This window comes from Molossus molossus, unplaced genomic scaffold (assembly GCF_014108415.1).
Source record: "Molossus molossus isolate mMolMol1 unplaced genomic scaffold, mMolMol1.p scaffold_m16_p_17, whole genome shotgun sequence".
NCBI classification, from domain to species: domain Eukaryota; kingdom Metazoa; phylum Chordata; class Mammalia; order Chiroptera; family Molossidae; genus Molossus; species Molossus molossus.
The window spans coordinates 60,492,563-60,520,108 of record NW_023425352.1 but is presented as its reverse complement, the minus strand read 5'-3'; the positions used below and the strand labels follow the sequence as shown (position 1 = coordinate 60,520,108).

The 27,546-nt window shown below is 48.3% G+C and overlaps 1 protein-coding gene across 3 annotated transcripts; it reads right to left on the bottom strand.

Moving 5' to 3' along the window:
* Nucleotides 1-845: 845 nt before the first annotated feature.
* PRXL2A (peroxiredoxin like 2A) lies at nt 846-21,677 on the bottom strand. 3 transcript variants are annotated; one of them, XM_036265972.1, is made up of 6 exons: nt 21,578-21,677; nt 9,811-9,990; nt 8,085-8,176; nt 4,874-5,014; nt 4,090-4,254; nt 846-1,567 (listed from the first exon to the last, which is right to left on the bottom strand). In XM_036265972.1, exons 2-6 carry the CDS (start codon nt 9,986-9,988, stop codon nt 1,454-1,456), a joined length of 690 nt encoding a protein of 229 aa, XP_036121865.1. In that variant the 5' UTR covers nt 9,989-9,990; nt 21,578-21,677; the 3' UTR covers nt 846-1,453. The 3 variants fall into 3 exon arrangements, with proteins under 3 accessions (XP_036121865.1, XP_036121867.1, XP_036121866.1); XM_036265974.1 differs by lacking the exon at nt 21,578-21,677 and adding an exon at nt 13,667-13,691 and having other exon boundaries at nt 9,811-9,973; XM_036265973.1 differs by lacking the exon at nt 21,578-21,677 and adding an exon at nt 13,667-13,689.
* Between the last annotated feature and the right edge of the window lie 5,869 nt (nt 21,678-27,546).

Sequence of the window (27,546 nt, the reverse complement as noted above, 5' to 3'; positions counted from 1 at the left end):
CCCCACTCCTTCATTTGCTCTTAAAATTCCAGTCACCTCTGCACAGAACCCAGTTGAGCTGTTTTATCCTGAGGCCTCTCCTCTACGGCACCCATTACTGAATGAAATCTGTCTTTACTACCTTGAACAAGTGTCTGGCTTTTTCTTTAACAGTCTCCATTTTAACAAGACCCTTAGGTGATCTGCGTGTACATTAAAGCTTGAGAAGCACAGTTTATAATATTTATCATTCCCTTAACGACTTCTGATAAACAGCCCTGAATGGAAGACAGGAATTATGATGCTCATTTCACCAGTGGCAGAGCTGAGGGCCAGATCTTGCTCAAAGTCACACAATTAAACTAGAACTTAAACCCATCTTATGAGTCAATGTGCTGCTTTTTCCATAATGCCATACTAACCAGAGAAAGAGGACCCATTCACCTGAGGACCCAGGAGTAAAACAGTTGGTGAAGGAAATCATAAGGTTTCTGTGTATGCACCCATTGCTGCAATGTCCTTATAGGGCCTACTCTTCTTTCGTTGCAAGATGCCATTTCAGAATCAAAGGTCTTCCAGGCACCAAAGATTTCTCATCTGAGTCCAGGGATCATAGCTGCTAGGGGATAGGTCACTGACTGACCCACTTCAAGTACTGGACAGCATTCCCTCAAGTCTGCAGAAGCCCAGCCCCTCCCAGGCCTGTGCACACCACACAGCTGCCACCCCGTGAAGTCAGACCATCCGAGTCCTGAACTAGCCACCTCACCCCATATGCATGGAAAAGATTGATTTTTCTCCTTCAGAGTCTTTGGCATGGATGATTTAAATTCAGCCATCATTATAGTAATATTTTTATTGTTAGCTTTATCAGAAAAACTTATAGGCAATTTCTGCTACATAATTTTATTAGAGCCAGAGATGATAATTTCTTACAGAAAAACAAACCTCTGAGGTTATAATGGAAGACAAAAAATCAGATTTCATTTTATAATCTACCTTTATCAAGCCATCCAGAACACATCAATTCCTTTACGTGAGTATTACGTTAACATTATAATAACAAGTCATTAACAAAACACACAAGCCAAAACCTTATATCCTTAATCTTCTAGTCAATCATCAATTTTTCTTAGTTTTTTAAAGACATGAAAATAAAACTCATTTCAATTAACAGCACCTCAAACTCCACAGGCGTTCGTAATGAGGTGCACCAGTCAGCTTGAAGCCGCCTATTTTCCAGGTTTTAGCTGAAATATCCGTCATTCCTTTCTTCACCTTTTTTCAGTCTGATTTGGAAGTTATTTTGTCTTATTGAGCCTAAACAGAGTACAATGTTAAAATAATTAATGGTCTATATACTGAGAAGATTGTGTATGTGGGTTTCAAACCTTCAGAGACACCAGTGGAAACCCAGTACCCCGTGAACCCAGGTGAGTGCCCCTAGGTGACCCTGAGCTGGAGTGGCACCCAATCATTTTTTCTCTGAGGCTGAAGTCTGTGGTTTGATCTTCTTAGCAGCTTCCAGAACAGAAACTGGGTTTACTTTATCTCCAAATTCTTTTTCTCGGTGCTCAAGAAGAATACCCTAAAAGGAAAGGAGAGGGAACGTCAGTCCTCTGAGTCATTCATTCATGAGACAGACCCTGAGCAGCGGCTGTCTGTTAAGCCCCGTGCTCGCGCCGCAGAGAACAGAGACTAGAATCAGGCCTGGCTCTCCCCAGGGCTCAGTGTTTCAGGGAAGGCAGATCAGGGGACAGCTACATCACAATATTTGGACTGTACAAGCAGGGGTGATCAAATATCACCAGGCGATCAGGGAAGGCTTCACAGATGATAAAGCAAGAGAGAGAACCAGGATGTCTGCAGGTAGAGGTGAGGTAAAAGAACCTTCCAGGCAGAGAACTGAATGATCCGGAAGGTGTGGACATGGAACTCAGAGTCAGAGGTTGGCCCTTGGCAGGTGTTGAATGACCATCTGAAAAGAGAGATGCTCTCTTCAGCTCAGTTTTCCTAAGAAACTGGGGGCCCCTCACTTCTGATACTGTGAAGAAAAATACACTAAGACACAGGATACCCCAAAGTACCCTGAAGTAGTAAGAAAGATAAAACAGCCCTGGCCGGTTTGGCTCAGCAGTTAGAACATCGGCCCGTGGACCAGAGAGTCCTGGGTTCGGTTCCTGCTAAGGGCACATACCTCGATTACGGTTTGTCCCCGGCCCACTTGGGGCCATGTGGGTGGCAACCACTCGATGTGTCAATGTTTCTCTCTCTCTCTTCTTCCCTCTCTTCCTCCCACTCTATCTGAAGATAAATGTAAAAAAAAAGTCCTCAGGTGAGGATAAAAAAAAAGAAAGATAAAATAATGTGTTTAAGATCAGAATCAAGGAATCCTTGTTAGATCTTTGACCCATGACATCTGGGAACTCAAACTTAAAACATAAACAGCTGTAAACATGTTCATTGTACCATTATTTCTAAAGCCTTTAAAGAAGATAAAAGGCCCAGCACACTGCGGTGGCTCCAGGGAAGCTGATCGGAAGCGATCTCCACTGGCCAGTAAAGCAGTATGCAGACAGTAAAACACTGAGGACGAGTACAAATGGCATGGGGGAACGTTTGTGATATCCTGTTACATGAAAAAGAACATCTAGTTTAGTAAGATACTGTTTTCTGAAAACAAAAGGCCTCTCAGCTAAACTCTGCTGAACAGATTGTCTGTGGCTGAGCTCAGAACTGCTCTCCCGACCTTCTACTGTTTCATTTTCAATTTTTTTAATGTGGGAAACACATTACTTCTTTAAGTAATTAGGCTTTAAAGATGATTAGAAAGGAAGTCCCCACTGAGTGGCACCTGGCACAGTGGGGCTGCAAAAAGTCTGCGCCAAAGAAACCCGGGGGCCGGTCCTGAGGCTCTGCAGACCAGTCAGCCTTCCGGCAGGAAGGAAGAAGGCAGGAGCTCAGGGAACACCAACACACCAAACACCGCACCTAGCAACTCCAGCGGCATGCCAGCCAGGAACGGGGGCCGAGAGCACCAGATGAGTCACTGCCAGGCAAGAGAAGACTGGCAGGTGAGCCAAGCCCTGCCCTGGAGGCTGAGGGGAGGCAGACAGGGAGGGAAGGGTCCAGAGTGCCAGAGTGGGAAGAGGCTGAGAGCCTCTAAGGAAGTGGCCTCCCAAGTACAAGCTTAAAATGGAAGGATTTCCATTCCCATTAGCTTTTATTGCTCCCAAATTAGGGAAAGTACTATGTGATCATCAATGTTAGCAGTGAGATTCACCAATGCAGACAACCTGTTTTTTACAGATTAGGCCTAGTGTTGATGTCATATATTAAGGATGTCAGAGACCAGACTAGAAGTCAAGCACCCGTCTCTAGGTTCTCCTGCGGACCCTGGAGCCTGTATCCCTGTGCCCCATCCGGGCTCTGTGTCCTCCCGCCCTCTGCTGGCACTGCCCTCCAGTGCAGGGGAACCCCCAGGCTCAAAGCTGCCCAAGGTGACATGGAGCACTCACCCACCTGCATCTGGGGCCCACCGAGACCTTTTCTCCCCACACCTTCCCTTGGGGTCCCCCAGTTACTGATCCTCATAGCCAGGGCCCAAGACAGCCTGTGCGATGAAAAGTCCGTTACCCCTCCGGGAGCGGCTGATACCAGGACCCTAAAGTGAAAAGCATGTCTCTCCCCACATCGCTCCTTGCTACTTTCCCTAACTAGGCCTGTTTTGAATCCTTCTGTCCCCTTCACTTTTCTCTAATGTCCATCCTTGATGACCTGGGAACACTGCAAAGAAGTACACTCTTGACAGAAAAAAACTATGCCTTTGTTCAAGTACAGAAAACAGAACTCGACAGACATCGGAAGCCTGGCTCAGGCCCCCGCAGTGCCCCCGGCCAGCTACTCCCCGTGCCTGCGCTCTCGCCCACCCCGACACTGCTGAGAAGTGAGGGGTGTGATCACGGCCATTTCTTCCCCTCTCCCTTCCTCGTGCTCCCTGGCTTTCTAGAAGGAAGACTGGGAGACTGAGTAGCAAAAGTCACCCCCATGGGGGTCTCACACGCACAGACACAGACACCCACAGACCACAAGTGAACACTAAGAATTTACCTGCTTTCCTGATCCCACCACAAAAACTCCCCCGAGGATGAAGCCTTCGCCTTCCAGGTTTCCAGAGAAGCCTCCATTCCGGGCCCGGAAGAAGTTGGTCCAGACACCCAGCCTGACAAACCCCATGAACATCATCTTCCGCCTTTGGGGGCCGTAGAACTTTTTCTGTAGCAGCAAGGAGGACAGACCCCATCTGAGTAGCCTGTAGCCCTGCCTTCCCCAGGGAGGAGAGTTCCCAGCGAGGCACTGGTTTTCAGACAGACTCACAGCCTGCTGGTGCACGTCCTCCCTCCAACACACACCCCAGCACCCTGGAGCACTCTCAGCTGCCAGAGGAAACAGCTCCCACCTCACGGCAGGCCTGACCTCGGTAGCTGTCAGCCCTGACCGGGACCTACTGCTCAGAGGCATACAGGGTTCTCGTGCCTGATGGGGTGATTACACGCCTACATTCTGCAGAGGGGACAGTAGAGGGAAAAGAAACATGACTGCAATGAATTAAGGGACATGGGCTTACACTGGGCCCACAGCAGACTTTTAGCTATTTCCTAGGTTCCTTTCCCCAAGTGACAGTTCAGGAAGGGCTCAACTAATACGTGGGAAGACGGCTTTTCAGTGTCCAATCAGGCTCAGCTCCGAGGGCTGGGAAGGCCCCTGCAAGTTCAGGGCAGCTGAAAGGGAGCCCAGCCCAGCTTCCAGCTCTAGGCCAGACACACCCTGGGGGACCAACCTCTCTACACCCAAGCACATCCCCACCTGTCTGTCACAGACTCACAGCACATACCTTTTCATCCAGGAAGATCTCTCCTTTAAAATAAGGCTGGAAGTCCTTCACTTCAGTCCTGATCTGCTCCTTCACCACTGCATAGAGGGGGACACCCAGCTCATCTAACTTGGGCTTCAGGGAGGACAGATCTGCAGCTTCCTGCAGAAAACAGAAAAGGTTAGGGGCACAAACTCCTGTGGCTCTATGGCCAACTAATGCCCACTTCCCTACAGGCCAGAGCATGGCCGGCACTGCACGCAGAAGAGCGAAGGCAACACAATGCCAGAAACAATTAAGGCCTGTGCAGCCCAGATAACACTGTCCCCTCTAGGCACTGGGGCAGTACAGGGTTCAGGGCCCATCCTTAGCACAGCCTTCTTGTCTTCTCAGTGGTGGGACGAAGAGGCTAGGCTCCTGTTATGGGTATCCTAACCGCTGCCCAGGGGGTATCCAAAAACGAAGAGATTGTACCCAAACATGGTCCTCTACCCCTACCTACAATGCTTCTCTTCGAACTCATTCTCTCCTTCTAGGCCCTTCCCTGCACTAGACCAACTAGCACAAGGGCCTATTGGACAAAAAGCAGGCCATGGGGACATCTGCCTCCACACCTTTGCTCAGTTGGCTTCCCTCACTGCAATAACTTTCTTTCTTTGTCCAGCTCAAATCCCACCTCTAGGAAGGGGTCCCTGTTCTAAAAGGTTCTCCCTGGCTAGTCCAGCCTGGATGAAAACCCTGATTCTCTGTGTATATCCACTCTTTCCTGCTGGGTGACTTTCTGTACTGGGTCTGTGTGTTACCACTAAGTTGATCACTGTCTCTTAAGTTCCCAAGTGTGTCTCCTAGTTAGAAACGACGTCTTCCATTTCTTGTACCCCTCAGTGCCCAGCACACGGCTGGACAGACAGAAGGTACTAGATACCAGGTGGGAGGACTAGAGGTTAGGTGGACAGTAAGGAGAACGCAGCAGAGCTGAGGAGTACAGCTAGACGTGCATGGGCTGCAGCTGGGTGACTGAATGAAACCACCTGTGTCATGGTAAGCTTCGAAGTTAAGACAAATTCCTTTTCCACATTTGGTGTCAGAATTAAAGAAATAGCAGGAAATCCTTTCAATTGCAGCTCACTTGCCTCCAATACAAACACACTGCTGTCTAGTGGCAACTACGTTTAAATTTTCATTTATCTTCCAGAACAACAGCAAAAGGAAAGCAGAATTCGTCGTAATGCTTTTATCAAGAGCTTCAGCGAGTGGCAGCTTTGCCCCAGAGCAGGCAGGACTACAGGCCTGATGTGGTCCCAGACCGCCTGTGTGTGAGATGAAAGGTTTTACTCACTTTTCCTGGGCTCTTTACTCTGGGTGTGTCACTGTACAAAGCCTTGAAGTGGAGAGTCACACTCCTCCAGAGGCCGCTCAAAATAGCTCAGACTCCATCCACCATTCTTTTAGAAACACCAGTCTCCACAAAATACTCTGCTAGGGCAGAGACCAGAGCACAGGAAACGGGTTGGAACCTTTTCGGTTTAACTGGCCTTGAGAAGTCAAGTCACAACAGGCCTCCATGTGGGTATTTGGAGGTATCACAGATTTGGAGTCAAAAGCTCTAAGTTGAAACTATGGTAGGCAGAGTAATACCCTCTGAGGAGGCCAGTCCATATCTTGATCCCAGGAACCTGCGAATATGTGTTGTTACAAGGCAAGGGGGAATCAAGGGGAATTTAGGTTGCCAATCGGCTATCATAAAGGAGACTCCTGTATTATCTAGGTGGTTCCCACATGGAATCACAGGGTCCTTAAATGTGGAGGACGAAAACAGAGAGTCCATGGCATAGTCATGCCTGTGAGGAAGAAGACCAACCACTGCTGGCTTTAGAAATGGAGGAGGGGCCAGGAGCCAAGGACTGCAGATGCCTCTAGAATCTGAACAGGCAAGAGAACTGTTTACCTCCTACACCTACCCTCAGAAGAAATCAGAATTCTGACCTCTAGAACTGTAAAAGAATAAATCTGGATTGTTTAAAGCCACTTAGTTGGTGAGAATCTGTCATAGCGGCACTAGGAAATTAATATGCCTCCCCACAGCAGTGTGACGGCCACAACCTCTCTACTTCAGTTTCCTCCTTTATTGAGAATGACAAGCAGCTGTATTTCCCGGGGATATGGGGAGGAGGGAATGAAACAGCAGCATGACAGTGCCCCGAGTGCAAAGTGCAGCAGAGCATCGTGTCACGTGAGCGGCTTCTCTGTCAGCCCGACCACACAAGCAGGAGAGAGGTCTGCAAGGCTGGAAGGAAACACCTCAGGGTCAGGGAGCACAGCCAGAGAAATGAGGATGACAACCTGGATGAAGCCAAGGCCACCACCTGAGAAGCAAAGCGGTCTCAAGGGCAGGAGTGCTGTCACTCCCAGTCCTCCCCCAGGCAGGGCAGTGATCTCAGAACCTGGGTCTTCTGCCACCGACTTGACTTGTGTGACCAAACCAATCTGGTCCTTGGTTTACCTATCTGTAAAGTGACAAGGCTGGATCCTGCCTTCCTCTGACAAGCTTCCTCACTTACTGAACAGATGACGAGGGCCTCCCTTTAAGGGGCCAACCTGGAGACCACCTCATCAGTGAGCCCCACCCAGCTCTCTCCAAATCTCATGCCAACCCTACCCACCCTAGCAGCATGACTGAAATCCCCCGAGCTCCAGATCCAATGCTGAGCAGTGAGGCAGGCAATGGAGCTATCACATGCGAATGTGTGGTGCTCAGCTGTCCACCAGGGACTCTCGGGGGGCCCTCCAAGAAGAGGGAGACAGGCAGGTCCGTTCTGTGCTCCCCATGTGCCGCAGCTGCACCACAGGTGAGTGCTGGCCATGCCTGTACCAGTAACAATCCAGACACCTCCTTTCAGTGAGCAACTCCCTGTGCTGAGCGTCAGGAACCCGGAATTGGCCCTGGTCCCTGTCCTTAATTCAATAGGAAGCTAGTCCAGGACACAGACAGTACAAGAGTAAAAGGGTTTGGGAGTAACAGAGGAAAGTCAAGTATGTTGCTAACCCCAGGATATGGGGAGTTGTTAAATGAACAGAAACAGAGAATGAGTCAAAAGAAACACCTAGAGCAAATAGCAAAAGTGTTAACAAAAGGCTGAAGCGGGCCTGCAGGTCCTTGGTCCCGGCTAGAAGTGCGCTGGCCCCACTTGCTAGGACCCCTTTCTCTGAACAGATCTCCAAATACACTCACCTCTCGACAGAGAAAGCAGCCTGGCCTGCGCACAGCCATAATCACAGCTCCATTCTTTGCCCAGAGCTCCTTTGCTTTGAAAGTCCTTGGTTCTGGGAAAAAGAAAAGAGTTCAGTATCATCTCTGCCTAGCCCTGCCCCATCCGCCCTGACGGCTCAGAAGTTCATATCTGGGCCTGGACACACATTTCACATGTGGGAAAAGCAAACAGGAAACACAGACAGGGACTAGTAATCCTCTGAGGAAACTTAATATAATGTAAGGATCCTACTGTATACTCCAAAGCCCCCCCCCCATAAAAAAAATCTATTTGTAAACTTGAACATCCCAAACTAAAACATTTCTGGAAAAATGGCAGCTAAGAAAACCCCAACTCTTAAAAAAGGATTCAAATGGATTAAGTCAACAGAAATTTTTTTTTTAAATCACCCTAAATGTGTTATCTGTTCAGTAAGTGAGGAGGACAGAAGACACGGAACCAGGAAGTGCCCGGGGCAGCACAGTGCCGCAGCCAGCACCCAGGTCAGAGGGAATCTCTAGCCGTGTGACTTTGGACATGCCGTGTCTCCCCTGGACTTCAGTTTTCTTGTTTGTGAATGCAGATGCCTAGCATCGGCTGCGGGGATTATTAACAGATGGCTGTGTAAGTGCTCAGCACAGTCTCTAATAATACAGAGTTAGTGAGGGGCCAATGAGTATGAACCCTATTATCTTAACATTTCTCAGAGGAATCCATGTCCCTATGGGATGTTATATGAAAAAAAGGGGGGCAGGGTATGAGACTGGGAATCCCTGGGTTGAACAACAGGTCTCTCTGCAGGGCTTCTTAATCCCTTAGAAAGATGACCATCATCATAAATCGCAGTCACATTCCTGCCTCTGTTCCTCACTTACTGAACAGATGACGAGGGCCTCCCTTTAAGGGGCCAACCTGGAGACCACCTCATCAGTGAGCCCCACCCAGCTCTCTCCAAATCTCATGCCAACCCTACCCACCCTAGCAGCATGACTGAAATCCCCCGAGCTCCAGATCCAGTGCTGAGCAGTGAGGCAGGCAATGGAGCTATCACATGCGAATGTGTGGTGCTCAGCTGTCCACCAGGGACTCTCGGGGGGCCCTCCAAGAAGAGGGAGACAGGCAGGTCCGTTCTGTGCTCCCCATGTGCCGCAGCTGCACCACAGGTGAGTGCTGGCCATGCCTGTACCAGTAACAATCCAGACACCTCCTTTCAGTGAGCAACTCCCTGTGCTGAGCATCAGGAACCCAGAACTGGATACACAGTATTTCTCAAACTTGTTTGACTCAGGAGCTCCTGTTTTGTGAAGATGCAGAAGCCCAGATTCCTCAGCGCATGCTCTAGAATGGCTGGTTTAGTAAACAGTGGTACAATATTACAAAATGTTATGGGGAAGTTATCATTATAGTTAGAGAGACAACAATAAAAAGTGAAAAATGATTTTGGTAAGAAAAAGGTAAAATGTAAAATATCATGTATACCCAGATCACAAATATATGGTAATATGTAAACATGCAAAAAAGGTACAAAAATAAAAACATTATTAGTGTAATAGAATTACCAGGAATGTAAAAGTTAAATTTTTCCTAATGTTGTTATATTACCTTTCCAATTAAAAAAAAAAAAAAGTTATTTTACAAAGAAAAAAAAAATAAGTCTGCATCCCAGGGACTTGGAAAAGTACTGAGACCAGAGGGGTCACTACTTACCCTTCTCCAGTGTTTTCAGATCTATTTCCTCCAGATACTCCAGGGTTGCTTGCTGGGGCTTGGACAGAAATATGTCTGTGTTGGCCAGGAGTAGTGCCACGGCAGCAGCCCCCAGGGCCCCTGCACCAATTGACCACATCCCCAAGGCGAAGAAACTTGGATCCTGGAGGAAAGACATTTCTGGAGATTGAGAGGAAGGAAGACGACGTTACTGCTCACAACAGAGCTGAAATGTGATCTCCGCAGTGCAAGGCTCCAGCTGGGCAGCCACCAGGTGGCCAGAGGCAAGGGGAGGAGAGCAGCAGGGCTGGGAAGGGGCTGGGCAAGGGCTGCGGCTACAGGAGCTGGATGCAACAGACACATGGAGGTCCTGCCCCACAGAGCTCACCAGTGAGTCAAGAGCGATGACAGTGAAATGACAGCCCCTCAGACGCTCCTCTTGCTGGTCCCTCTCCCATGCCCAAGGCTGCAGCCTCCCAGCTCTGTGGTGCTCATCTGCGCTGTGCCCTCTCTTCCCTCTGAGTCGATGCCTGCCTCTCCTTCACAGTCCAGGAGTCTCAGCTATCATCTCCCCAGGGAAGGCAACTCTCTCCTGTGATCAGAGGCTATAAACCCTATCCCACCAATCACTGTCCTGTTACCCTACCCTTTTTCCTCTTTGAGAATACCTCAGAGACAGAGACCGTACCCTACTCATCCAGTCCCAGCAGTTCCCAGAGGGCCCCTTCATGGTGGGCAGGCAATCTCAGTATATTTCTCCCAACTGATAACAGCTTTATTTTTTACTCAATATGCAAATAAAACAGACTTATGATAAAAACAAAACAAAAACAAAAAGAAGCAATTCATAAAATCGTAGTTGACAAGAAAGCAGGTATTTTTTGAACATCCACTACCTATTAAGTTATATAGTTTAATAGAGATGGCCACTATTAAAGTATCTAATCTGACATTTTTCCCTGTGAACAGAACTACACAGATGCCTGTCAAATGAATGGGAGTATACACTGAGAGAGCAGGCATATGCAAGAGCACAGTGCTGGGTGCTGGGTGTCTGCTCCAGAGGGGCCCTGTGCTGAGCTCCTGCATCAGTGTCTCACTAGGGCTTCCTGTATTTAAGAAGCCTTGTGCTAATGGGTGGGAGCTCCTGGAAGCAGCCCACCCCTGTACAGCAGCAGGTACCCTATTGAGCCTTCCTTCAAATGACAACCACTTACAAAATGTATCTTTCCATTGAGTCCTCTCACCATCCTAAGAATCTGACTTAGAACTGCAGCCTTTCTCCCTAAATACTGGCATAATTTTTGTGCTGAAATCACCAGGTATGGACCTGGTGTGTGTGTATGGCCCTCCTAACCAAAGACTTACCTCTCCCCTGCAGGATTTGGCCAGGGAGAGGACTTCTCCTAAGATTAAGCAAATGCTCAGAAATCTACGTATCACTGCCAAGGGAGGGAGGTGTAAGGGATCCACCAGGGCCAGGAGGTGGGACTGGGAGTAACTTGGTAGTGATGGTTTTGGAAAATGGTGGGCAGGCCAGACCCGTGCTTAGGCCAGCCTGGGAAGTTCAGATTTGAGTAAGAAATAAAAAGGATTGCCCTGGCCGGTTCGTCTCAGCGGTTAAAGCGTCGACCTGCGGTCCAGAGAGACCCGGGTTCGGTTCCCGCAAGGGCATGTACTTCGGTTGCAGTTTGTCCCCGGCCCTGGTTGGGTTGTGCGGGTGGCAGCCACTCGATGTGTCCCTTTCAGTCGATGTTTCTCTCTCTCTCTCCCTCCCTCTCTTCCTCCCCCTGCCTCTCTCCCTCCCACTCAATCTGAACAAAAAATGGAAAAATGTCCTCGGGTGGGGATAAAAAAGAAATAAAAAGGAACTTCTAGGTGGGGGTGGGAATGACCAAATGAAAACAGCATTAAAAAAAGAAGAAATTGGCATCTCTGTATATTAGGGGAGAGGAAAAAAAGGGGGAGGGCAGTGTGTGTTGGGGGAGGGGATACTGCTGTGGTATCTCTGATGTAAGGGACTCAGTTGGGAGAGAAGTTTCTTACAGCCTCACTACTCAAAATGTGGTCATGCGGGCACACAGAAACTCAAGCTTTACCTCCGGCCCCAGGAATAATCATACACTGTATTTATTTATTTATTTATTTTAATCTTTTCTTGAGGCTATTTTTCCATTGATTTTTAGACAGAGCGAAAGAGAGAGAGGGAAGGGGGAAGAGAGAGGGAGGGAGGGAGGGAGGGAGGGAGGGAGAGAGAGAGAGAGAGAGAGAGAGAGAGAGAGAGAGAGAGAGAGAACGAGAGCCCTGGCCAGTTTGGCTTAGCGGTTGGAGCGTCGACCTGTGGTCCAGAGAGACCCGGGTTCAGTTCCCACTAAGGGCACATACCTCAGTTGCAGTTTGTCCCTTGCCCTGGTTGGGCTGTGCGGGTGGCAGCCACTCGATGTGTCCCTTTCGCCTCGATTATTTCTCTCTCTCTCCCTCCCACTCTGTCTGAATAAAAAAATGGAAAAATGTCCTTGGGTGAGGATAAAAAAAAAGAGAAAGAGAGAAACATGCTTGAGAGAGACACACTGATTGGCTGCCTCCTGCATGACCCTGACTGGCCAGAGATTGAACCTGCAACCGAGGTATGTGCCCTTGACCAGGAATCGAACCCACGACCCTTTGGTCCTGCGGCCCACACTCTACCATGTGGCTGAGCCAAACCAGCCAGGACCATACACTGCACTGTAATCAGATCAGGTAAGCAATTCATATGCACATTTAGACTGAGAAGCATTGTCTTGGAACAAAGAATTCAGGATTTTGTGCTTGGCTGGCCAGGAGGGCAGGCTGGCTTTGGAGAGCTGGGTCCTCCTCCAGGCCCCGACTTCTGTCCCCTCAGCTCACTGTGGGAGGGCAGCGATGGTGACAGTGAGTCAAAGGCAGGAACACATCTTCACACCTCTGCCTGGAATGTCCCACCCTGTTCATTCTATTCCTCAAGATTCAGACACCTCTTCAAGAAGGCATCCTGGATACTCTGCCTACCCCCACTCCCAGCCCAAGAAGTGCATATTCACCCCCACCTTGGTATTGTGCCCATATTGCACCCATGATCCATCTAATGTGTTTGACACAAGATTCAGACCTATCTGCCAGTTTTCTCTTCTTTGACTCTGTTCCTCAGTTTATCTCTGAACCTCCTGTGCCTAACACAGTTCTTGTTTGGTATACAGTGGGCTCTCCATAAATGTGTCCTGAAATGAATTCAACAGAATTGAATCATGAAACTGATGACTTACGGAAGACCAAAGTTCTTGGGCCAAGCAGGAAAGAACCTTCTGTGGGCTGGCTTCCAATTCTTTTATGGAGCAAAGTTACACGCATTACTGGATTCCAGTTCACAAAACAATTAGGAGGAAAACCATAGTTCTTACCTGCCTATTGTAAACAAGAGATTCCACAACGTCTGGAACAACTGCTGTACCTTTACACACTTTCAAAACATCCCAGGATTTCTGTCATATGTGAATGACTCAGGAGCACATGGTGTTGTCTCCGATCACAGATCTAATAGCATCTCTACATCAGTACTCAAAGGCCAGCTTGCAACTACCCTACAAAAGGAGTGCTTCAGCTCCTGGAACACATTGGTGCATGGCAGGAAGTCCAGCGACCCTTCCAGTCTGTCAGCTCCACTTCCTTCCAGCACACCACAACTATTCTTAGAGGCAAAAAGGCTCCATCAACAATCATTTAGACTGGTTGCTCAAAAGTACAAAGGAATCAGCCCTGGCCGGTCTTGCTCAGTGGTTAGAGTGTCGACCTGCAGACTGAAGGGTCGCAGATTCAATTACAGGTCAAGGGCACATACCTGGGTTGCAGATTCGATGCCCAGCCCTGGTGGGGGTCATGCAGAAGACAGCCAATATCTGTCTGTCTGTCTCTGTCTCCCTTCCACTCTATCTAAAAATCAATGGAAAAATATCCTCAGGTGAGGATTAACAACAACCACAAAAAAAGAGTACAAGGGAATCAGACTATACTAGACTCAAAGTTTATTTCCAAATATTTATTCGACACAGATCTGTCTAATAAATGGCAATTTAGGTGAATGTAAAACTAAATGATACACAATCCTTAAGGAGACACAGGCCTAGTACACAGGTAACAAAAATTCAGGAGGAAAAGTAAGGCAGCTTGGGGAAAGTATGAATATGGAGCTATGGCAGTGCAGGGCTGAGAGCTGGTTCTGTCGGCTCTGGGCAGCCACAGAAGCACCCAGAAGGAAGTGTCTTTGGAGACTATTCAGGACCCTGAGGGCAGAATGGAAGAGCTAGGTCAGGCCTGAGCTGAATAAACTGGGCAAGCAGCAGGCTGGCCGGGGTAGATGTCAGCACTGAAGGTGTTCTGAGAATGCAAACTTCCATGTCCCAAAGGCCCCCAACTCTCTACCTCAAGTTCAAGAGGTGGAGCACAAGATGTGGGCTCCAAAACCACCAGGAGCAATATCTACCACCCCACCACCTCCTCCGGCTGTGATCCAGAAAGTCCAAGCAGGGAGCGAGGACCTCATCCCCAGGCCATGCAGCACTAGCGAGAGCCTTGTTAGCACTAGAGGAGAGTCAGGCCTCCCCACGAACACATGCTCCCAGGGGGCCTTTGGCAGCTGGCTCTTCTTCGGGTGGAAAGTGGTGAAAACTGACTTTGGAAACACCTAGAAAGTGTCTAGGACCAGCCCCTCAACCAAGGCTCCGCGAGGTACAAAGCAATTTCCATCCTGGCATGTCTTAGAGTATGCACCACTGCAACCTGCTGCACAGCGAGAGCGAACTCAATCTGAATCACAGAGACTCCCACCCACCAAAAAGAGGGTGGGTAGAAGGAGCTTTAAAATCTAACCATGCCCAGCCAGTGTTGCTCAGTGGATTGAGCATCACCCCATGGACTGGGAGGTCCCGGTTCAATTCCCAGACAGGGTAGATGCCCGGGTTGCGGGCTCGTTCCCCAGTAGGGGGCAAGTAGGAGGCAGGCGATCTAAGTTTCTCTCTCACATCGATGTTTCTCCCTTCCTTTCCCTCTAAAAAAAATCAATAAAAACATATCTTTAAAAAAAATCTAAATAGAACAACGCATTTTCACATAGATCACTTAGGCCACTAACTAGAAGACAGGGAGGCAGTAAACCAGCATTGATTTAGTGTCACTCACATGCATGAACTAATCTCACTCAACAGTCTCATGATGCAGAGACGGTGCCGTTTTACAGCCGACAGCACTGAAGTTCAGAGAAGTTCAGCACCTTCTCCAGTGTCACAGAGCCAGCAGGCACCGTGCTGCACCGTGGACCCAGATCACTAGGACTCCAAAGCTGGCCGTCTTTCCACTGTCATACTGCACCTCCCAACACCTTCATTTGTGGGTTTCTGGAGGTTAAGAGGTATCATCCCCTTTGTCTTAAAGAGAATTTTAAATATCAACGTATTTTTTCAGTTATCAAATACAGTCAAACCATGTTTACTCTAACGCAGGGGTGGGGAACCATTTTTCTGCCAAGGGCCTTTTGGATATTTATAACATCATTTGCAGGTCATACAAAATTATCAACTGAAATATTAGCCTGCTATGTTTAATCAGGCTAATTTGTTAAGGCATGTGATGTTAGCTGGTATTGATTTCGTGAGCCTTATACAGCCTGCAGGCTGGTGGTTCCCCATTCCTGCTCTAAAGGAAATTTACCATATGACAGATGTCCCTTCTCTCTCCTCCCTTTCCAGCCCCTTCCCTTAAGGAAGGGTCAGTCTCTCTGAAAGATAATCGCAAGGTTGTTTATAGAAGAGCCAGCCCCCACCTGACACAGCTACAGTATTCAGTTCTTCATTGTGGGACTTATCTGATCTGTCCTCCCCCACACAAGAAGGTGACCATGATAAGACCACAAACCAACAACAGATGTGGCAGCTCATAGTGGCAGCTCAGGGTGCCTTGGGGGAGGAGACCCAGTTAGGCTCCCTAGGTCAAGCTGGGTTGATTCCACCCGGCCTCATTCTCCTCAAATCCAAAATGGGGGGATTGGCCAAGGGGAATGCTAAGGCTCCTAAGGCACCCCAGTCACACCCTGTGACTATCAAAAACAGCTCGCTTTGGAGTCTTCCCATTCTTGGTTCTTCATTGTAACTCTACCCTCTCCTCCCCATTTCGATTTACAGAGTTTTTCTTCCCTGCAGCCCAGAGCTTCACAAGGTGTCTTCCCTCCCCAACACATGGTCCCTTATCCCCACCTTGGGCAGTTCACACCTGGGAACAGGGCACTCACCATTCACAGCATCCACACTCCTGCTTCTGCTGACAGAGGCTTACCCTGCACTGATTCGAAAGCAGGAGAGGGCTGGAGGCGGAGCCCCAGAGTGCTGCCTATGGCCCCAAGCTCATTCACTCCATGGGCAGGACCAGGCCACCCAGAACCCTGGAGCTCCTCTAGGTGCCAACAGTCAATTTCCAGAAAGTTGAGCAAAGTTTGAGTCATCTGCAGTCATGCAGATTATAACATTTATCAGGTGCCAACAGATTCCCTCTCTGCTATTTGGTACAATTTATAAAGCGAAGCCCTTAATACAGTCCATGTGTCACACTAACTGAAATCAGAGGAAGGTGTCCCTTTCTCCATGGCTGTGTGGGCAGCCTGCACCCTGCCCCATTCTTCCCCACACCCAGGAAGTCAGCTAGCACCACTGAGGCCCCTCACCTGATGTCTCTTCTTTTTTTATCCCCACCTGAGGACATTTTTCCATTTTGTTGTTCAGATAGAGTGGGGTGGGGGGTGAGGGAGAGAGAGAAACATCGACGTGAAAGAGACACATGGAGTGGCTGCCACCCGCACAACCCAACCAAGGCCGGGGACAAACTGCAACCGAGGTACATGCCCTTAGCCAGAACCAAACCTGGGTCTCTCGGGACCGCAGGCCGACACTCTAACCGCTGAGCCAAACCGGCCAGGGCTCTTCTTTAGCTTCTTCACCTTCCCTTCTTTGCCACTTAAGTGGCCCCTCTCAACCCATACTCCCTTCCTGGGCAACCTCACCAACTTGTAGCACTCCATCCACCCCCTTTGGTATTGACTTCCAGGTTCTATTGCTGTTCCTGACTCAGTTTCACTTGGGTGTTCTATAGGTTATCTCTGTTGCAATATGTCCATAAGTGACCTCCACTAAAGTCAGTTTCCCTTCCGGTTTCCTAGCTCAGTGAATGACACAAGCATTTAGCCAACTGCTCAAGCCAGAAACAGACAGTCACACTTTTCTTTCTCTTCGTTGTCCACACCACTCAGTCAGGAAAATGTGTTTACTACGCATGCTCTTCTTAACCTTACTGTTTCTGTCCAGGCCCAGGTCCCTACCACTTTGTACCTGGACCATTTCAGTAACCACACGACTGAGCTTGGCTTGGCTCTAGTCAGGTCCTCTAAAGCTTGTCCTCCACGCTGTAGCCAGAGCAAGTGTAACACACAGACCTGATCACCTTTTCCCCTTGCTTATGGACCTTCACAACTCAGCTTCAGCCCACCATTCAGCCTCAACCCTACCACTTCAGCGCCCTCACCAGACCACTCAATGTGCAAGAACTAAAACATGTTGTTAGGCTCTGCACTGCTGCTACTGTTGCTTCCTTTACCCAGAACACCCTCCCCATTCATGCCAACTAGGTAAAGGCCCAGAACAAGTCACATTTTCTTTCCAAAACCTCTCCGGAAAGCCCCAGCAACTGACTGATCCTTCACCTCTGATTATATAGCGTGCGTGCATATGCAAACACACACATATCTTTGCACATTGCACAAACAAATGGACTCAGTGTATTTGAATTCTTTACATGTCTGTCTACACAATATGCTGCAGCAATATGAGGGCAGGGGCCTTATTCATTCCTTCATCTCTAGCACTTAACACATATCCTGGTATTAGTAGGCATTAAATTGCTAACAAAATGATCCAAATTTTACCCTTTAAACCTCACAAGTGAGGCAGGGCTGGAACTAATTTGAAGCCACCCAATTTCAGCTCAGCACGGAAGGTAATTGTGGACAGTGCTGGTATGACCTTAAAAGAAAACACTCATGCCTGGGGTTTAGGTAACCTTAGGTTGAACCCCGACTCTACTGCTCACTGGCAGGGCAATCCGACAGGCTATGAAGGCACTCTGGGCCTGGGTCTCTCATCTGTGCACACAGAGGAAGGAACTAGAAAATCTATGAGGTTGTCTCAGTTCTGCATTCCAAAGACACTAAAGTACAGCATGACTGCAACTCCAGAGTTCCGCCATCCAGAAAGCTAAGGGAACAGCTGCCCCTACTCCTCTCCTGCTGGGCATGCATTCACACTCCCTGCTTCCCCAGGCCTACCTCCTACCTGTTCAAGGACCTGTCTCTGGGCAGGAACTGATCAAGTCTTAATAAAACAAAGTTGGGCAGGAACTGATCAAATCTTAATAAAACAAAGTACCATCACTGAGTGGGTTAATTCATGCCTGAAACAAGTAGAGACAGCATCATATTCTAAACACTCAGGGTACACCTGCCCAGTTCAGCCCCACCCAGGGAATCCTCCCTCCTGAGAATGAGCTGGCTTGAGGCAGAGCCAGGGCAGAAGGAAGAAAGGGGTGCTGAGGGAAACAAAGGAAGCTAAGGGTGCACGTGGGCCGCCTCACCTGAGGCCCTCAGTGAACAAGCCTGGAAAGGATGCTTCATCTCCCTTCTCTGCTCTCCTCTGTTCCCCTCTGCCCCTCAGTGCTCTAGTTGAGCACCTCCTTCACTGAGTAAATAAGGAAACTAAGTAAGGAACAGAGAAGGGGCTAGCTAGTCCAAAGTCACACAAGGGAGGGTTGGTCAGTGACTGTGCTGGGACTCTCAACTCTCAGTCCATGACTATTTACCCTGCATTGAACACTCTTACAAAGACTAGAACAGTATGGGGGTTCAGGGCTCGGGGGGGGGGGGATGACTGCAGGTCCTGAAGTCTACTCACTGGCCTGAAGAAGGCTGAAAGCAAAGCTGCTCCTGAACAGGGCCTGGGAATCTGGCAGCTAGAGCACCAGCCTTTCCCAGACCAGTGCTCCGCAAGAAGTTTATAATCCAAAGCCAAATGTTTCATAAGGGTCACACTGTCCATTCTCAGCTGAGAAGCCCTTATGCATCTCTCCAACCCACAGTAACAAGGTCTTATCAATTCTGAGTGATAACAACATAGGCTTGAAAATCCAGTTAAGTAGCCTAGTGACACAAGCACCCAAGGCCCACACTAGGGAATTTGCTCCCACCCACCCTTATCATCAAGTATCACAGAACTAGCCATTTGCAATGAGCTACCCAGCTCTGGCCCAGCCCGACTTTCAGATGCCAGATTCAGAAGTTTCTGAACAGATGCAAAAAGCAGAACAAGAGGACATAGTGAGCTACTGGAGAACTCTCAGACACTGCCCTGGGTGAGGGAGGAATGGAATGTGGAGGCTAGGAAGGTTCTTTCCTCTGATCGGTGATTCTGAAGCTACAAAGCATCCCACCCCACCCCCACCCCCGAAATATCTGGCCATTCTGCTCCTTATTTGCACAGGCTCCTGAGTAGGCTCAGAGCACCTCATCTACCAAGTTTTATGAGTGTGGATGGGAAGACAAGAGCGATACCACAAAACAATGGGCTTCAGGACAAAAACCCTGGGTTCTCACTATTGACTCTGAGAGGTCACCTTGTCCCTCTGAACCTGTGTCTCCTTAAAAACAAGAGCACTCTGAGAGGTTATCAGGGAGAATGTAGGTGAAGCAATAGAAACTTCAGAATTGTAAGGCCACATTATCTTCTTTGTAGGGCTCAGATTCACTCATTCTCCGATGACAGTAGGACGGCTGAAGAACACAAAACACTGAACTTCTCCAGCTGTGTCACTGCAGGCCTGCCTCCTGAGAGGAAGTTCTAGGTCTGGAGGGAACTCTGGCTCATCTCAGGCCCCTCTCACCCAACTGCTCACTCCACAACCCACACACCAACCTGCCAACACTGCCTTCTGCACTAGCAACACCAGAGAAGGCAAAGGGCACTGCTTAGTTGTAATCTCCCTGTGCCAGAGGCCACTGAGCTCAGAGGAGAGGCTGGCTCCCTCTCAGTGCCCCCAGACAGTTCTTGCCACACAAGTTCAGCAGAGGGACACTTGAAGTCTCTCTGCTCAACATGTCACAAAGAGAGAAGTAACCTGGCAGGCAGGCTGCTTTATTTCTGGGATACTGACAGAGCATGAGGTGACATAACCCAGGATTCATCCTCACTAGACTTTTCAAGCACCATTTCAGTGACACAAGCTGATGAGACAACCAATCATCAGAACCGTCTTCTGTACCCCTCAGGAACAATGCACAAGATCTCAACTAAATGACATGCTTTACAAAGGAGAGCAATATGGAAAGGGCTGGACCAATAATAAAATATAATTCAAATCCCTACAAGCTGTAAGAACTTGGACAAGGACTATTTTTTGCATCAGTAAACCAGGAACAACTCCAGAATTACCTTCTACAGAGTTGTAAGCAAAGGATTAAATGTACAGGTGGTGCTTTGCAAGCTACCTGACAAAGTGACAAAAACATGAGGTATAATTCTTACTCATTTCCAGATTAGTCATTAATTGTCCCTAAAATGTTGTTTGTACACGAAATGAAGAGTTTCTGATGACCAGGTAAGTTTTAAAAAGTCGGGGTTCACATTCTGCATCCCACTTCTCAGTGTCCAGTGTTGGGCCACAGCAGGAGCATTCCAGTCTATACAAGCTGGCTCCCAGACAATGCTTTTCAAAATGAATCCTAAGTAACTATTCTCTTTCTGTATTCATCTGCCAAGCTCAAAAGAAAACACATTAAAATACAATAAAAAACTAGACTGATGTCTAGGAAATTGGGCTGTGGAAGGAGCATGGTGTGGTAAGGAAAAGAGGCTTCGCGTTAGCCGGGCCTGACCCAGTCTGGCTTTGAACTCGCGGGTGTGCTGCCTCCCCACAGCCCTCGGCAGGCGGGGCCTTAACTATCTTTTCCATCTCCTTTATTTCCAGGTCCCTGCAACAACCTCGAGGACTGGTGCTTTGTTCATCTTTTCATTCCTAGACTTCGGCTCAGTGTTTTAGCCTCTATACTTGGGCTTTTTCCAGTTGTGTCAGGCGTTTGCAACCTTTTGGAAAGGGAGGCAAACAGGTGCCTATGAGATTCTGAAAAGACAAATCGTGGTCCCATTAAACACATGACCCTATGCCAGGACGGAGCCCGGAGGACGCCAGCCAGGTCCCTCGCCTATATCCGCTCACCTCCCAGCTGTTCCGCCCGCCAGCCCCCGGCCGCCCCCTGCTCTCCCCGGCTCGGCCTCGCGGGACCCACGCGCCACAGTGAAGTGCTTTCTCAGCAATTCAGGCCGGCCCGGGCATCGGGCATCGTCCTCCAACAGCCTGGCAGCGGGGCGGGCGGGGCTCTTCGCGAGTCAGAGGCGCCGGTCCAGCCCGGGTCCCTGACCCCCACGCGGGGTTTTTCCACTGACCGCGGAGTCCAGGGGCAGGCGGGCGGCGCCGCAGGGCCGAGAGGGGGCGTCGGCCACTGAGCGTGGTGGGGGCCACCTCGAGCCTCCGCAGGTGCAGCCGCGCGGGCGGGCTCCGAAGGAGCTTCTGCCCGGCTCTGGACCGCCAGACCGGGAAGACATCACAAACCCCGCAGCTAATCAATCCGTGCACCACCGACCCGGCTCTGCCTCAGTTTCCTCACCTGCGCGGAGGCGGAGCCCACCTTGGCGGAGGTCACATGACTCACAGAGCCCTCGGTGGAACACGTCCTGCTCGCACCTCCCTCCCGCCCGCTTGCTCCCTCGCCCGACTCGGGGGGTGGAAGACCGAACTCTTCCCCCGCCCATGGCGCCTGCGCAGATTCGCGCCTGCGCCGCTCGCTGCTCCCACGTGACCTTGCCCCGCCCCTGTGGGGGGAGATCTCCGGCTCCGCGCCCACAGCACGTCCTTAGCTACATCCCCGCAGCACGACGCCGGGAGAACCTGGCCTCCAGCGTGCAGTCCCTCGTCCTCATAACTCTAGCTTCGTTCGGTCCTTCGCGGGTGGGGACTCCGGACTCCGATACTTTCATTAGAGGCCCTTTCTGGAGCAAAAGGACTGTCTAATTGGATCTGGACACACCGGTCCTGTAGCTGAAGACGGTCACCTTTCAGTCCGCACAGCAATTTTTATGGCTTTTTTTTCTTTTTTTTTTTTTTTGGCATTGGTAGGGGGAATCTTTAGGACCAACGCATTCCTATGAATGTCCCGTCACACTCTTGGAATAGCTTCAGAATTGCCAGCCTCAGACCCAATCCCACCTTCTCTTTCATCCCAGAATGTTGGCTACTGGGCAGAGGGTGGTGAGGGGCAGCCTGGAGCAGTGGCTCCTGGGACGTTGCCCGACTCCTCTCAGATTTTGAGTAACATGGTCTAGTTTGGCCCCCACTCATTCAGCTATTCATTCACTCATTCTTTTACTCATGTATTAAGTGTCCTCACACTTTTATAAAAATAGGTGGTTGGGAGAACACCTTTTCAGAAATAATAAGAACTGATACACAATTCAACGGTTAAAATATCCCTGGACAACAGTTTGATCAGTCACAGGGCAGTGTGCGATGAAGTAGCCGACCAGGGCCCGCACCTCCACGGGGCAGAGGGGCCATCTATCCGCCTGCAGTGCCCTCCCCCGCGCTTCACCTGGGAACAGCCTACTGGTGTACAAGTCCAAAGGCTTCCCTGATTTACCTCCCTGACCTCCCACTCAGACTCCAAGTTCCTTTTAAACTTACCGGCCTGTGGAGTCTCTCCTTAACCAGACTGTGAGATCCTTTGCTTCACCTTTGGGACCCCAGAGGCTGGCCCAGGGCGAGCACTGAGATGTACTTGGGAATTGTGGTGAAAGAGAGGGTGTTTCTAGATTGAGGGTGAGAGGAAAAAGCTTGAGTGATCATGCAGGCTTCTTATAGGACCGGGTCTTTGATTTGAATGCCCAAAGGTGTTTGGTACAATTTAGTACAATCTGGGTATAGTCGTAAGGTGGCAGTTTACCCTCAGAGGGCCTTTCTCACTCCTGCCTTATTTCATTCCTCCTTATCCTGTGAAAGGGAAGGGAGAAGGCTTATTCTCTCTATCCTGAAGTAGGATATTTGGTAAACAGTGAGGAAGGTTGCCGGGGAAAATGGCCACTTAGAACAAAACAGGAAGTCGTTTCCTTTGGGTATCAGTCCCCAGAGACTGACACTAATGACAGAACCATTCAGAGGTCAGGGGTAGTAGAATCCTGAGGGTAGAAAGATTCCTGAGATTTCAGCTGCGATATAATTACAAACTGCAAAAAGCCATGATTATATTTATACTTCTGCAACATTCCAAAGCTCTGGACTTCAAAAGCCAAGCTAGGTCTGATACTAATTATCACACCTCTCACTAACCCCACTAACACACTCCTCACACTCCCAATTTGTCCCAGAAGGCACAGGCTGAACTCATTAAAAAGCAGTCATCAGACCAGAAGACTAAATTATGGGCAAGTAGGCACAGGAAAACTCACAAAGCTCAAGGATTAAAAAAAACAAACAAAGAACAGTTTGCCAAGTTTTAAAGGTAAAAGTAATTCTGTCATTGTAGAGACCATGGAATAACCTAGATTTAAAATTTAAGGGGTAGGAATTAAGGTTGACTGGAAACTTTGTAACAATTTAGGTAATTAGATGTTACCCTCTTGACAGGGGCTTGGAAACTTTTCTATCCTTCACAAACCTGATAGGACAGGCAAAAAAACATTGCTAGCAGGAGGCAGATGTGGGTAAAGACAGGATTCTTTCAGTATCACAGCCACTTCTAGATTCAGCTAGCTTCATCTGCTCATTCAACGGTGATCCATGCCAGTAGTAATAGGATTTTTTAAGATCCTCATCTGAGAACATGATTTTTTTGTGTGTTTTGTTTTTCTAATTTTAGTGAGAAGAAGGGGGTTGGGGGGAGAGAGAGAAACATCAGTTGGTTGCCTTTTGTACTCACCCCAACCGTGGACCGAAGCTACAACCTAGGTATATCTCCTGACCGGGAATTGAACCTCTGACCTTTCAGTGTACAAGAGGACACTACAACCAACCGAGTCACCCAACAGAGCACATAAAATGATTTTTTAAAGCTGATAATCCTGCAGTGTGTCTGGGCTCAGTGGGAACAGTTAGGGAAGCATGAAAGTGTAAATGAAAGTAAAAGTAGTGCCAGGCCAGTGTGGCTCATTGTTGAGTGTAGACCCATGCACCAAGAGGTTGCCAGTTCACTTCCGGGTCCGGGCACATGCCCAGGTTGTGGGCCCAGTCACCAGTTGGGGGCATGCAGAAGGCGGCCAATCAGTGTTCTCTCTCATCGATGTTTCTATTTCTCTCTCCCTCTCCCTTTCTCTCTCTCTCTCTAAAAATCAATAAAGAGCCCTGGCCAGTTTGGCTCAGCGGTTGGAGCATCAGCCTGCAGTCCAGAGAGACCCGGGTTCGGTTCCCACTAAGGGCGCATACCTCGGTTGCAGTTTGTCCCCAGCCCTGGTTGGGTTGGGTTGTGCGGGTGGCAGCCACTCGATGTGTCCCTTTCACGTTGATGTTTCTCTCTCTCTCTCTCTCTCTCTCTCTCTCTCTCCCTTCCTCCCTCTCTCTCCCTCCTACTCTATCTGAACAAAAATGGAAAACTGTCCTCAGGTGAGGATAAAAAATAAAGAAAGAAAAATAAAGAAAGAAAAAAAACTTTTTTAAGTAAAAGTAGTGCTTGACTTCATTGTCTCAGGCCTAGATTTCCATTCTGTGGATGAGTGAAAATCAAATCAAGATCTGAAAATATGTATGAAACACGAAAATAGATGTGCACAGGTCAGCCCCAAATATCCCTGAATGACACTCTTTCTTATTTGTAAAAAGTATATAAAGGTGCTCTGCTTCCACAGTGTGCCTTGCAACAAACCCTTTAGAGTCGTATTTCTGAAGCCCTCAATAAACAACCACCAATGGTTCACCAGGTGAATCACCGACTGACTGGGGCTGGATGGTGGGATCATTCTGGCCCCAGATTTGAGAAATAGGGCTTCCTTGAGTGTCCTCACTTATTATCATTTGCTTTATTGATTGACATTTACTGAGCCTTCATTCAGTGAAGAACCTTGGGTTTACAAGTAACAGACATTCTAACTCAAACTGCCTTGTTGGTGATCCTGCAGTTCAATAATGTCGTCAACATAGCTACTCTGCTCTGCAGTCTATGTGTTGGCTTCATGTTAAGGCTGATTCCTCTTGGTCATAGTATGGCTTCCAAGATCCAGCATGAGGATGGGAGCAGTTAAATCAATGAGTGAACAAAGCCCAGAGCCTCACTGTGATTGGCCAGTCACTGTGGTCAAGGTACTGCTGCATTCTGATTGGTCTAAGTGTTGGGTTCATTTTCATCTCATGCATGCTTGTGTACATACTTAAAAGGAAAAATAAGAGTGAAATAAATGTTAAGGTGTTTCTAAAACATCTTCACATCCAAAGTCCAACTCTTTTCTATCTTTTTGGACTCAGAGTCACTAATGTCTGGATTTGTCATACAATAATATTATTTGGCTATTAGGAAAACTGATAGTGCAGCATTTCTTGAAGAGTGCACCACTATTGTCTTCTGCTCACAGTCCACAGGAAGTTTTGATAAATAGATGTTTGACATCTTAATGATAGTCCTTCAAAACACATGAATTGGTGACACCAACCTCTCATTGCTTTGGAATTTCTTTTATCTATTTCAAGCAAATTGGTAAATTTTCCATTGCATTACAATACTTCTGCATGCATCTTAGTAGCAGAACATAACAGACTTCAGTTGTGGGGGGTAATGGGAGTGGGGATAGCTTTCTCTCTTGGTTCTATAAAGCTTGATTGTTGCTTTGCAAGAAAATAGGGAAACAAAATTATTCTTCTAATGACAAAATCTCCTTTACTAATATCAAATTTATGTCCCACTGCTGTTTCCATGAATTTATACATTCACAATAACTTATTCATTTCAGTGCCACAACATAATGTAATTTTTGAGAAGATTTTTATACAGCAAAACTAAGTCATAGAGTTTAAACAATGTGTACTTATAACTGAATGCAGTGGAATTAATACAGAATTCAAGTTTTATAAGAAGATTAGTTATGAAAGTTTTACATGAGAATAGTTATGAAAGTAACCTCAAAAAACAAGAAGGTGAAATTTGCCTCACCAAATATCAAAATATACAGTCAAGTCATTGTAATTCAAATTAGTATCAAATTGGTTTAGCCAGATAGTAACAAGTTCATTTAGAGTGAGGACTTAGAATCACACCAACAATGTGATGATTTAGGGTGGGGAGACTGAGGTCAGCCATAGGGACAGTCAATGAGGTTTGCCTGACTGAGTCCCAACAAAGTCTCTAGAGACCACAACCCAGGTGAGCTGCTCTGGTTGTCAGTACTCTGCATAGTGTCATACATGGCCGCTGGAAAGGTAACACGATTCTATGACTCCACAACTAGAGAACAACCAGAAGCTCTGAGCTTGGTACTTTTGAGGCAGGTTAGTAAGAAGCTAGGGAATTCTTTGGCAAGTGGAATGGGGAAACTGAGACAGATAGCTAAATAAACTGCCAAGCAACTAACAGCCAGCTAATAAATCACAAGATTTTATTTTCCCTAACCAAGGCCACTTAAAAGAAAATGGTTTACACCTCTTTCCCCCAACCAGAAAGTGAGTACCTCAAATCATCCTAGTCAGAGAGATAGATGACAGAGACCCAGTTTGTGCCATTAGTACCAGCCAAACCCCTGAACGAATAGTCAGGGGTATAAATAACAAAACACATAATTAGAGCCAGACAAATCCAATAAAAAAAGTGAAGCTGATCACAGAATGATTCCAAACCCCCTCTATACCATCATTCTGATGCACCAGCATGTCAAAGGACACCTGGAAAACTGGTGCATATTCTGTTGAGAGCTCCCCTAAAACTCCTACATTTAGAAAACAGATAAAAACCTTTAAGACAAAGAGTGCCCGTGCAATTTCCCTAAGCATGCCGAAACCCCACCTTCTCTCCTCGGGTGTGTATATTTGCTTTCTTTCTCCTAAGCTCTAAAGATTCCCGGGAGACTTGCAACCAGGGGAACAGTGGGAAGGGGCAGCTTGTCCCTGGCTAACTCCCTGAACTTGTCTCCAAGGGCCCTCCTTTGGCCTCTGTAATTTGTTTCCTGAGTCCACACAGCCCAGCATGGCTCCTTCTTCTGCCTCCGTGACTTTCTTTCTAAAATGTCAAGGCAGCGTCATCTAGGCTTGACTCTGCCTCACGTTTCCAAAGGACCAAGGCATCTCCACTAGGCTCACTCCTACTGCTGTGATTGCGCCTCTTCTATCTTAAGCCCTTCCTTTGTTTCACTATCCTCAGCCTTAATAAATGTACTTTCAAAATCACCTGGGCTTGCCCTGGCCGGGTTGGCTCAGGGGTTAGAGAGCATCGGCCTGTGACCTAGAGAGACCTGCATTCAGTTCCCGCTAAGGGCACGTACCTCAGTTGCAGTTTGTCCCCAGCCCCAGTTGGGTCGTGCAGGCGGCAACCACGCGATGTGTCCCTTTTGCATGGATGTTTCTCTCTGTCTCTCTCTTCCTGTCTCTCCCTCCCACTCTATCTGAATA